Source organism: Mugil cephalus, chromosome 9 (assembly GCF_022458985.1).
Source record: "Mugil cephalus isolate CIBA_MC_2020 chromosome 9, CIBA_Mcephalus_1.1, whole genome shotgun sequence".
Lineage (NCBI taxonomy): Eukaryota > Metazoa > Chordata > Actinopteri > Mugiliformes > Mugilidae > Mugil > Mugil cephalus.
In genome coordinates, this window is record NC_061778.1 from 1,385,026 (window position 1) to 1,397,384 (window position 12,359).

A 12,359-nucleotide genomic window follows, 5' to 3' on the forward strand; every position below is an offset into this window, starting at 1 on the left:
ACATCTGAAGGAAGGTCTGAACTGTCCCTCCGTCCAGTCTCCGTCTGCAGCTCAGATTCAGTCGTTTAAAAGTAGATTGATTCAATCATTTCTTCACTTTCAGTTACACTTTTTTTTCCTAAATCTTAGAAGCGGAGGAAAGTCTTTCATCTCTCCAGCTCCACATGTGTCCAGGGAGGTGACGATGGATGTGACTTTAAAGCATGTGGACGTGTGACCTGGACAGATTTTACACCATGGAAACACTCACTGGGACAAAAGAGACATCTATTGTCTGTTTCCTGTTCTCTGATGATACTGATGAAGCTAAACTGATAAAGATAATTAATATCAGATCCACAGCTCAGGGAAGTAAACATGGTTGACATTTGCGAGTCTGTGTGGCCTTTCTGAGCTCAGTTAGTGGTTAATGATTCTTATTACTGTCATTAAATGAGGAACGACGCAGACATTTCACAGAACCTTTTTATTTCTAAACTTCACTTCTAATCTATTTCGAATCCTTTTTTCAGTGAACACAGCAGCTACAGATAAGTCTCATCTGAAGCTGCACTTAAAAGTGTCTAAATAAAGTTTTTTCAATCTGAATGACTGTCTTGTGTATTTGCATCCTCTTATTAAAGTTATTGAAGCCAAACACTTCATGTTCACTTCTTGTAATTTTCCTCACGCTAGCCTGGATTTGTGTTGAGACCACGTCACTTAGATTCAGTTTAAATGACAAACAATGATAAATTAAAAACCGAAGCAAAATAACACGATGAGCTCCAGAGAGAAAAGAGCAGGGCCTCGCAGGCCTCTCCAGGTGATAAATTTCCAGATGCACCTATGGTCAGAAGATAAACCAGAGAAGAGACTGTGAATGAGGAGAGGATGAAAAGTTACTAAACTCGTTTTGCTGATATCAAACAACCTCTTTGTGCAAGATCAGCAGCAAAGTCAAATCTGTTTGTTCTCTTCTCTCAACAACGTAGATATGAAATTACAGCAGAAGTAGATGGAGCAGAACGAGGTGAAGGGGTTCAACCCCCCCACACCGAGAAAAAAAAAAACACTGCATCACAGAATAAGATGAAAAACACGACTCTCTCTGTCTCCGAGGACAGAGCTGCGATTTTCGGAGCGAAGCCCTGGACCTGACGCCGCCTAATAACGCAGAAGCAGACCAACGCGAGGAGGAAACTCTATTTCCTCCCAAATTCCCTCCAGAAACATTCCACAACAACGATGACTTAACAAGAAGTTAATAGCTGTCGGGAGCAGCGAGCGTGCACCACTTGACAAATTTCAATTATGTTATTTCATGAGCAGCATCCTGGCAGTGTGTTCACCTGTGTGTGTGTGTGTGCGTGCGAATGGAAGCTCACCTGTGAGCTCCACCAGCTGGTCCAGAGACGTCGAGTCTCCGGGGCCAAAGTAAACCATTCAGCCTTTTTAATAAATGCACGACTTTACCTGGAGCTTGGCTGACTTTCACTTTCACGTGTCGGTGAAGGACTTAAATTAAGATTGATTGCTGTTAATGGAGTTTAAAGTTATTTTGTTCCGGTAAAACTACTGACGAGTGCACTGAGATCAGCCAGGCGGTAAAAAAAAAAAAAAAAAAAAAAAATGTTTTCATGTCAACATGACAAGCAGCAGATTGTGGATCCTAACTGAATGCAGTCAGAGCAATGTCACATCAAACAGATGCTCTGCAGCTGAACTGGGACCAAGGACCACGTCTACTGAAGGTTTGTGTGTTAATGACGTGCGGATCGTTACCGAAATATCGATACATCCGATACCAGGTCTTTATGCTCAAAAATCGATTTCTCAAATCAAAGCATCGATACTTTTGATACTTCAGTCATTGGAGGTAAGTCATTTCTTTTTTTAGTGGTTGCACCATTTTCACATATTTTATGTGATTGTGTCTCTGTTTGGTTTTTCTGTTCTTGTATCAGCTCGGCTACATAGTAAATGGGGCCCACTGCCTCAATATACTTCAGAGTTTAAAATAAATAAATAAATTACTCTGAATGTTTGTATTCTATATGAAGTTATCTTTATGATTGGTATCGCCGATACCAGTCTGAGTTTTACTCAGTATCGGATCAGAACTGAAGTCGCTGGTATCGGACATCACTGATAAAATAAATAAAATCTATAAAAATGTTAAAACACGTACAAACTGATTTCACAGCACACTCACGGTTGCGTCTTTAAAAAGTGCAAAATAGCGAGTCGGTTTCCACTTAGCACGTTTACCTCAGTGAATGTGCAATGTGGAGAATTTAGGTGCAATTTTGAGAGCGATGGGAGGAGAAAGTGCAAATATATTAATTTAGCACATGCAAAGTGATTTATCAAACCTGAAAGTAATTTTAAACATGCTATAGTAAACATGTCTATATTTTACACCTTCGATATAACGGCATCAAATATATTTTTGCACTTGCAGTCTCAACGGTGAACGGCAATAGTGCAAAAACAAAGCCCTCATTTACATATGACTGTTTGTAGTCTGTCTGAGTAAATCACCTGAAAACTGCAGTTCCATCCCCCGCGCAAAATTCTAGATTCTAGATTGTAATAACGCAGTTTGGGCTCAGTGGATCCGGCCCTGAGGGTTTAAAGAGGCTGTTTCAGGACCCTGTGCAGAGAAGCAGAGCAGCTGTCGGCTCGGCAGAGGGAGCAGTCTGGGTTCAACACTTCAGATCCTCGTCCCGTCTGGACGTCAGTGAAGGCTTCAACATCCACCATCATCCACTATGAACATGCCCCCGCCCCCCAGGTAAGACGTGCAGCCACAGCTCAGCCTGCTCCTGTTTCCAGAAGCTCATCTCTCATCACGGTGAGCTCTGACACGCAGGAACGTGCTCTGTGGTTTCAGTGGAAGGATGCTTTTAAATTCCTCGGCTTTAAAAGATGAACTCCTTTTATTCTTCATCCGTTCGAATATTAAAGCCTACACCGATCAGCCACAACATTACGACCGCTGACAGGAGAAGTGAATAACATTTAATTCTGCTGGGAAACATGGATCTGGCATTCATTTATGTGGGTATTACTTAGACATGCAGCATCTATCTAGACCAGATCAGACCCCTCCTGCCTCACAATGACACTCCATCTGCAACAACACACACAAACACACTTTAGGAACAACAAAAACATGAAGAACAGCACAACGTGTCTGTGGGATGCACTGGAACAAGCTTTACCACATATAAATAAATAAAACTCTGTTAAAGACGGGCCTAAAATATCAGTTCTAAACCAATAACAAGACTCCACCAGCTCTGAAAAACCCAAAGCCTGAGCTCAGGATGTTGTGTCAATCGAACCCCCGTGCTGCATCATCAGATCCTGACCTGGCCAGCTTGTGCAGGTTGGAGAAGATTCCCTCGGGGACGCTCTCTATGAGGTTGTGGTCCAGGCTGAGGGTGTTGACGCTGACCAGCAACGCGATGGTCTCCCAGGGGATGTCCACCAGGTTGTTGTAGCTCAGATCCAGGTCCTCCAGCGTCTCCAGGAAGTCCTGTGAACAACATGTGGTATCAACTTTTGTCTGCATAGATCAAAGCTTGAGAAGACTGAAAGGAGGAGGAGTCACCTGGAGGTACAGGAAGACATGGGAGAGGAAAGGAGGCAAAATAGAAAGACACAAAGAGGGAGAGAAGGAGAGTGAGACTACTGGGTTAAAATGACAGAATATGACGAGAGGACGCAGATAAAAGTAGAGATCTACTTCTTGAAGATGCTTCATCCAAGTAGCGTCTGCAGTTCTAAAAGACCAGGGGGAGGAGTTGGGGTCTAAATGCAAACCTTAAGACTCTGTCTCCTGTCAGCAAGGTTTTCTTTTTACTGTGCAAGGACTGATCTGAACTGACTGATGTTTAATCTGCTGGACACGAGACGACGAACAGTTCAGAAGGTTTTAAGTTTACGTCCTGCAGGTGTCCCTGGGCTGGACCTTTGGGGACACGTTGGACTTTTAACGAGCAGAGAGAGGACAGCGTCAGTTAATGAAGTGTTGACCACGGTTTATTTTAGGGCCGAGTTATTAAAAAGGTTTCCAGCTGTGTTCTCCAGGTGAGCGGTGGAGAGTGTTTCATGCTCCTGCATCATCACTGTAGCTGCAGAGGAGAAAGTTCTGCACAGGGAGGTGATGGCTGCACAAAGGACTGTTGGAGACGGACATTTAGATGCAGGCAAAGGACAACCTGTTTTAGAAAGGACCCCACTCACCCAGCACATGCACTCTTTGTCCCCCTCCCCTCAGGCAAGAGGCTGCAGAGCATGAAGAGCAGGACCAGACTGAGGAACAGCTTCTACCCAGAAGCTGTAAGACTGTTAAACTCTGGTGGAGCTGTGGGAATTACACAACCCAATGTTCTGCACATTTTTCTTTGCACAAGTTCATGCTGCTTTGTTTGACTTCTTCATTTACACTTTATATATCTTTTATTTTATTTATGTATGTTCTTATCTATACTGTTTATTTATTATTTACTATGAGAAATAATCCAGGACCTGAGAACATCATATGTTTGACGGCAGCACGCAGTGAAATTTGATGCATTTAAGAGCAGAGTGAGCACGATGTGAATGCTATAAATAAATTTACAGATAAACCCGGAACCGTTCATGAAGAGATTTTTGTCTCTTTTGTGGAATTCTTTCTTTTTATCGACGCAGCAGAATTAGAAGCAGCACAATGATTAATTCAATTTAAATTCTAATTTAGAACAGTTAAACGCCTGAGGACAACTCAGCAACTGTCTGGATGTATTTATCTAACGGGGTCGTGGTTCAGTTTCCACTTAATAAATTCAGACATAAAATCAAACTCTTTCTGTCGGCTGCTTCAGTTTTTCCTCTTCGCCAACAAACACAGGTCAGATGAGATCAGGAGCAAACTCAAAGAGATCCAGTAAATGAATTATTATGCACAGGAAAAAGAAGCAAAGATAGATTTTAGTAGATCTTGAAACACATGTTAACATTTAGGAAAGATGTTTTGAAATCACTTTCTGTTTACTTCAGGGTACAACTCACATTATTTTACACGTCGTGTGATAAATCCACACTTGACTCTCACACTACTTTATATTAAATAACTAAGAAAGAGGAGGAAGAACAAACCTTGGAGCCTTGAATGTCATGTGTTTATAATGGGTAACTTAGCTGAAAGTGATTTCTCAGATACAATTTGGTCGCCATGTTGGATGAGCTTTACTCCGCCCTCACCTGGATACTCCAAATATGGACATGGGGTTGTGTTGGGGCGGAGCTAAATCAGCCAGCCTGTTAAGACCCGCCCACCCAACACTCCACTACCTGTCACTCAAAGCCGGAAAAGCCTTAATTATGCAGAATATTAAACCTTCATAAAAAATAAATGACTGAGTTAGAAAAAACAATTCACCCCCGTACAGTTGTCATGAAAAATTAAATAAGCCATTAGGTTGTAAACATGTCTAATAATGCTGTAAAGTTGGGCTTTTTAACATGGGGGTTTATGGGGATCCCTTTTGGAGCCTCAAGTGGCCACTCGATGAACTGCAGGCTTTTCAACTTCTGCATGGGCTTCATCGCTCACACCTGGAGGTTGACGCTTGTAATGAACATATGTATATATATTTTAATTTAATATAAATGTATGCAAGATGTATCCCATGGACTTCGAAAGCCCATCAATTATATATATTGATATATTGGGGCAGTATATTAATAATAGTGAGAGTAGGAACAGTGTCGGATATCTGATAACGTACCTGGAAGGCCCCCTCTGATATACTGTGCAGCTGGTTGTTGGCCAGGATGAGGTGCCTCAGGTTCACCAGGCCCTGGAAGTGGGAGTCGTCCAGCGTGGTGAGGCGGTTGGCGTCCAGGTGGAGGGCGTGGAGGTCCTGGAGGTCGGCGAAGGCGTACGGCCTGATCTGACTGATGGTGTTTCTGCTCAGAGTCAGATGGATCTGGACGAGGAGGGGGAACACGAGATCAGTTTGATTTCTCCCAAAGCACCAAGCAGGTTCTTCGCCCTGCACCTCTAACTTCTAGTTACTCAGCTTTACTTTTAGTTTGAGCCTCTTTAAGATGAACTAATCTAACACCAGCAGGAATTTATTAAGATTCAATTGTTTAGAATGAAGCAGTGTCAACGTCTTTTTAGTCCAAGGGCCACAAATTTGGCCAAGTTTGATCTTCAGGGAGCTGGAAGGTTTCCCTTTATTTTAGTGCAAATAAAAGTACATTAATAAAACATTTTAATGAATTATTCTCTAACAAAACATTTTATGAACAATCTGAAATTCCCCAAGAAAATTAAAAGTAATTTCGGCTCATTGCCTCCATCTGCTGTTCAGTTCTGGGTCTCAGTGCCCTGATTTTTCTGCAACTCTGACTAAAACAGCACGACCCCCACTGGAATAAAAATAGACAAAAAATCTGCAGTTTCATTTCATTTGCAAACTCATCCCACGGGGCAGACTGGAACCTGTGTCTGATATGTTTGTGTTCCTGCGCAGGGAGGTCAAAGGTCAGGGACAGATGATGGAGTTTAGATCAGAGGACTAACATATGTTCAGTATATTTAACTAATAATGACCCATTCATGGATGCAGGTGCAGGTAAATACTCCAAACACACTGAGTGTGACTCTGCAGACGTACGTTCTATTAACACCTCAGACTCTGCGTTGTGATCTTTGGGGACATCTGCAGCGTCGCTTCTGTTAAATGATTAAAACCTCATTTCCCACGTTTCCCCCGTGTGAGCAAACATCTTAGAGGAAGCTGAGGAAGTCTCCAGCTGTGACGAGTGTGTCTCCATCTGCAGGTTGAATATCAGGATGTTTTGTTTGGACGAGGCCTCTGATTACAGCGGATTAATCCGAGGATTCACCTCAGTGAGGAGCAGATGTTCCTAACGTTCTCTGTTAACATTAACCTTCTCTGGAAACTCTCCCCACGGTGTTCACTTCAGTTTCTCATCTATTTATTTTTATTTTCACTGAAACGTTTCACACGCTGCTGACAACACAGAAAAAAACACTGTAACATTTAATCTGCGATGTTCAATTTATTCCTAAAGTTATTTTGGAACAAATTTACTCCTTTGGTTCCTTCTCTTCTCTCAGCCTTCACACTTCAAGCTGTGATGCTCAAAATGTCTCAAAAATACTTTTCTGTAAAACATGCTGATGCCCGTGGGCTGTGTTTTACTACAGGTGGAGATTGGAGCCAAGAAACTAGTGGAGGAAAACATCAATATTATAATGTGAAGTCAAAATTTACACTTGTTTGTGTCATGTTCAGTTTGTTACTTTAACTGTGTGCACATTTAAGGGTTGATGCAGGCGCAGGAAAATGGCTCTGTGTACTTTTTTTAAGGAAGCACCTGGGGATTCCTCTAGAGGACCTGGTGGAAGTGGCCATGGAGAAGGTCACCTGGACGTCCCTGCTGAGGCTGCTGCCTAACACTAACCCTAACACTAACCCGAACTCTAAACCTAATCCTGACCCTATCCGTGACCGGGATCTAGATAAGCAGATGACGCTTGTAAACAACAAACTAAATATCATTTGTATTTCTTTGTGTCTGTCTAATGCAGCCAAACCTTTTTGAAACACAGATATTTCATGAGAATATTTGAGTAAAATGTAGAATCAGCTGGAGCCGTAAAACTTTGATTCTGTAAAACCTCGGATCTTGATCATTTTAGTCTTTAGTTTTGGCTCAGCTCTGATGGCTAAGGCTGATATTTGAATAAGTTTGACGTTCCCCTGGCAGTGATTTCTTTGCCACTCGACTAAAACAAACTAAAGAGAGAACTGACTCCACTCATCAAGCTCAAGAGCCCAGTGGGTTTTACGTCCTGATCTGATTAGACAGAACAAAAGCTGAGCTCTGACCAGGCTGGACATGTTGGCGAAGTCCCGGTGCCTCAGCGTCGTGATGAAGTTGTCCATCAGCCGGAGCTCAGCCGTCTGACGGTCGATGTTGGGCGGGACGAAGAGGAGGCCCGTCTTGGCGCAAAGCACCGTGTAGGACGGCAGAAGGTTCTGGCAGGTGCAGCGCTTCGGACACAACATGGAGGACAGGCCGGGGGGGAGGGAGGACAGGAGGACGAAGAGGAGGAGGAGGACGATGAAGAGGGACGAGGTGACCTCCATGGCTGCTCTCCTGCTGCAAGAGACACCAGAGAAACGAAGGAGACGTCAGTTCATGCAGCTCCACATTTATTTATTAACTTTAAACTAGTTAATCTAGACCTCGTTATCTGTATGAATGGAGATTATTCATCAAACAACGCGTTTCTTTATTTTGCAGCTCAGAAAAACAGACGCAAAACAAACAAACACAACAAGTATCATCGTGAAAGGTTGGGAGGAAGATTTGAAGACAGGGAGGGGGTCAATTAAAAATTTTTTTTGTTTTTTTTAGAGCAGCCCGTTTCTTTCTGCTGAGTAAACGCTGGGTGCATCTTCATGATTACGATCTAAAGAGAACACAAAGTACATTCTGTTGTCACGCCTCATAAATTTCATTTCTTTTTTTTTTTTATTTATTTGTGCATAAAAATGAAACTAAACCATGGGTTCCTGCCAGCGAAGTGGAGGAATACATTAAAAACTGATATCGACTTCCATCCACTGGGTTTGTACGTTCAGCTCAGTGGAGCCGGAATAAATTCATAGGACGAGAAAAAGAGAAAACATAACATGCCCCAACACACACTCACTCATTCACTCATTCATTCATTCATTCATTCATGCATTCGTGTGGACTCCCCAATGAATACGCTCCGAAGAAACAGTTCCTCTGAGTCAGATGCAGATAAATAACAGAGGAAAGAGACGAGGTGTTTTATTTACGAAGCTGAAATATTCAAACTGTGCCTCAGAATACGGCAGAGAAAGGTGGTGGTGGTGGTGGAGGTGGTGGTACTGGGGGTAAATTCAAACACACTCAAATATCAGTGGGTAATTGGAAGAGCCAGAGGAGCATTCATGGGTTTGAGTGTTTCAAATCAGACGTTCAGGCAAGTTCACGGTGAATGTGAATGTTTTAATGCTTTAATGGATGGATGTCGGTTCTGTACCCACACACAGGAGAGAACAGTTCAGAGGAGACCAGAGAGTCGTAAAAGTCTCAGAGCGATGGTTTGAATCAAAGGATGAAGGGTGGATATGTAGATATGTCCACAAAGTGATCAGCTTTACGGCCCGACGGACACAACGAAAGGGACGATAAAAACAGTTTCCCCAAAAATCTCCTCAGTCACCTCTTTCTACTATATCTGGTATATTTGGAAGCTACAACGCTGTCATCCAGTCATTTACCCAGAGCAGCTCTGCAGCTTTGAGATGGAAAAAGTTTAAAGCACAGAGAATAAGGGTTTTTATGGAGCGTCATCCATGTTGGAGGAACTCGGTGAACAAAGGACTGAGGTAGACGCTGGAAAACGGTGAATTATTGTCGTGTTTGTGGCTGCACCAATAGGACTGACCATGAAAAACATTTGGATTTTTATAGACAGACACAAGTTATCTGAGTAAAGGAGACGCTTGTAGTTTGAAGCTAAACCGGAATCTAGAGGATAAAATCTGGACAACATCGGCATTCGTTCGGTCCATCTCTTGTCAGCTCATTGAAATGTTGCTGATCTGAACTCATTTTCTAGTGTAATGATAATAATATAATTCATGTCGAGCCCAGATGAACTTGTCATTCCAACAGATTTCATCCACTCTGGGTCATGATCTAAATAAAGGTCGGACTTTTACCTTGAATACAATGAGAACTACAGCAGATTTTAGATTCTCTGCATTTGAAGAACGGTGTTGATACTGTAGCAGGTTATTAAATGTGATCAGAACCAGACAGGATAGAAGTCAATGATGCCACATGTGGTCGCTGGATATGAATTATATTAGCATCATTACCACAAAGAGATGCTACATCAACAGTTCAATTACCTGACAAGACACGGGACGAACAAAGTTTAGCCTCATAGATCATGGTTTTTCCTTTCCTCTGATAACTTGTGTCAGTCTGTAACATTCTGTCCTATTGGCGCAGCCAAAAACAGACTGTGGACCACACTGCCTCTGGGAACAGATACCGAGTCATCAAATCCAGAACTAATAACTGAAAACCAGCTCCTACCCTCAGACCCCTTCACCCCTTCAATAACCTGAACATTTAGATTTATTCGCTGGGCCCATGGATATATTTGCATGACTGTTTTTAAAATGCTGCCATTCCTCTCTGAACCAATCACATTCATTTGTGTGTTGCTGTGTGTTTTTATTCTATATATTGTGTTTTGCTGCTTTAGTTTCCATTTTTATTGCTTCTGAACCAAAGAGCTTGAAACTGAAACTTCTTATTCTGAAATGTTATTTGTTGTTTGATATAGTTGTGGTCGGATTTGTTTCCGAAGACTATGGATGGAAATGAACTTGTAGCTAAGTCATATTTACACGGTGTATTCATTAATCTGTAGCGTCCTCAGAAAGTAAACTACTAAAAAAGTGTTTTCAGACCCTTCGTGTATTTGTCAAATATTGCATTAAGAATCACTCTTAGGTCGTCAAGTGTAATTTCTTTTAAAGTCACAGACAAAATACTAAACAAATACTTACAAAAGCCATTAGAAAATGGATTGGTTCCATAAAAACACAGAAGTTGCTTCGTGTCTATATAAAACCAGCACATTTGAAAGTTCTTCACAGACAAAAATGTCTAAAACCAGGAACCTAAGACAGGAAGTGATGATTTATTTAGTTTTTCTTCAGTTTTGAACTCATTCTCTGTTATTTCTTGACTTTGACACCAACAATGTTGAGAACTGGCCTTGAAACTGTCATGAATTTAGTTTTGTTAGTTCAATGATGACGTGAACTCAGGAGGAGAATCTGAGAATGTGTTGGTTTGATTCTTTGAACCAGTCTCTGACACAGAGTCATGTGACCAATGATCCGTGAGCCGGTTCCTGATCCTCCTCTGAGATCTGGTGTCGGCCGTAGGACCCCGAGAACAGATTTAATTTGTTTGCTCAGGACGTCTCAGCGTGAGGAAAATTCAAAGCAGCTCTTTTTGCGACTGCCAGCTCTGCTCCATCTCTTCTTTTCATCTGTGACTGAGTGCTGCTTCTCATTTCTCCGTCCTCTCCGATGATTCGGATGCTCCCCTCACTTTCCTCCCATCCCGTCATGGTTCTTCTCCTCTACCTGAACTGCTGCCTCTATCCGTCCGTTTCTCAATTTTCCCGCCGATAAGATGAATTTGTCATCCATCACTCCAGATAACGTCCATCTCCATCACTCTCTTCCTCTCAGGCGTGTTCATCCTTCATGTTCACACTGCTGTCATCTCTTCACCTCCATTTTCTCTTCTTCATAAAAGCACATTTAGAGCGGCGTGGATATGCAGCTACACGTCCTCATTATGTAAATACGATGATAACGAGCCGTCTGATTGGACGCTGACGTGTTCATTTACACTCTGATTGAGTTTCATGGTTCATTGATTCGTCTGTTACAAGTTTTCCACTTCACTTCTGACAACATCATCCACATTCTTTCTATTTCTTTCTTTCAATTCGTCCGTCGCTCCACTGATTTCACCCCGATAGCTTAGATAGCACTGTGTAGCATACACACTGTGTAGCATGCTACTGGCTTCAGCTAAATGCTAACACGGCTCATGAAATGTTCACCATGCTAACCCTTGCTAATGTGCAGTGATGAAGTAGTCGCCTGGTAACACTGGACATAAATATTATTCAACACGAAACTGGCAGAATTAATCTTACTGTTGCAAAACTCAAAGCATAATGACATGGAAAGGTGGTCATAATGTTATGTCTGATCGACGCAGCCGACAGTTAAAAACAGCTGAGACTAAAGTTGAAATCAGAGACCTTTAGTGTAGTGTTTGTATTTCAGTAGCAACAGGAGCAGAATGAGAGAAGGAGCCAAAGACAAACACTGAGTCAGATATGAAGCAGAGACACAATCAGAGAGTCGAGACACCGTGAAATTATTCTGGTCGTCTCGTAAACTTAAAGGAGCGGACGGAAGAAATAATGTGAAGATCGGTGTAAGAGGAGGAGAGGGGAGTAAGATTTGATCTCAAATAAGAGGACACATAAAGAAACAACGTACGGAAGAAAGAAGACGATGGAGAGAAACAGGAGACATTTTGTTTGGACGGTTCCTTTTCCAACCAGTGGGTGGGGATGTTGTGCTGCATCTCTTAGAAACACACGCTCATAGACACACATGTACAAACAGGAGGAGGGAAATAAAGAAATGGAGTTCTGGAGTAGAGAGAAGTTCTTCTTTGTCTCAGTGTGTTTATCT

The 12,359-nt window shown here is 42.2% G+C and overlaps 1 protein-coding gene across 3 annotated transcripts in view; it reads right to left on the minus strand.

Moving 5' to 3' along the window:
• Nucleotides 1-12,359, minus strand: part of si:cabz01090165.1 (uncharacterized protein LOC100333421 homolog) — a 295,771-nt gene that overhangs the window by 37,785 nt on the left and 245,627 nt on the right. For all 3 annotated transcript variants that reach the window (XM_047594882.1, XM_047594880.1, XM_047594881.1), the window contains 3 exons: nucleotides 7,902-8,175; nucleotides 5,763-5,963; nucleotides 3,357-3,523 (listed from right to left, as the gene is read on the minus strand). In XM_047594882.1, the coding sequence (XP_047450838.1) occupies nucleotides 3,357-3,523; nucleotides 5,763-5,963; nucleotides 7,902-8,162 (629 nt within the window). In that variant the 5' untranslated portion in view covers nucleotides 8,163-8,175. The remainder of the gene's footprint in view (nucleotides 1-3,356; nucleotides 3,524-5,762; nucleotides 5,964-7,901; nucleotides 8,176-12,359) is intronic.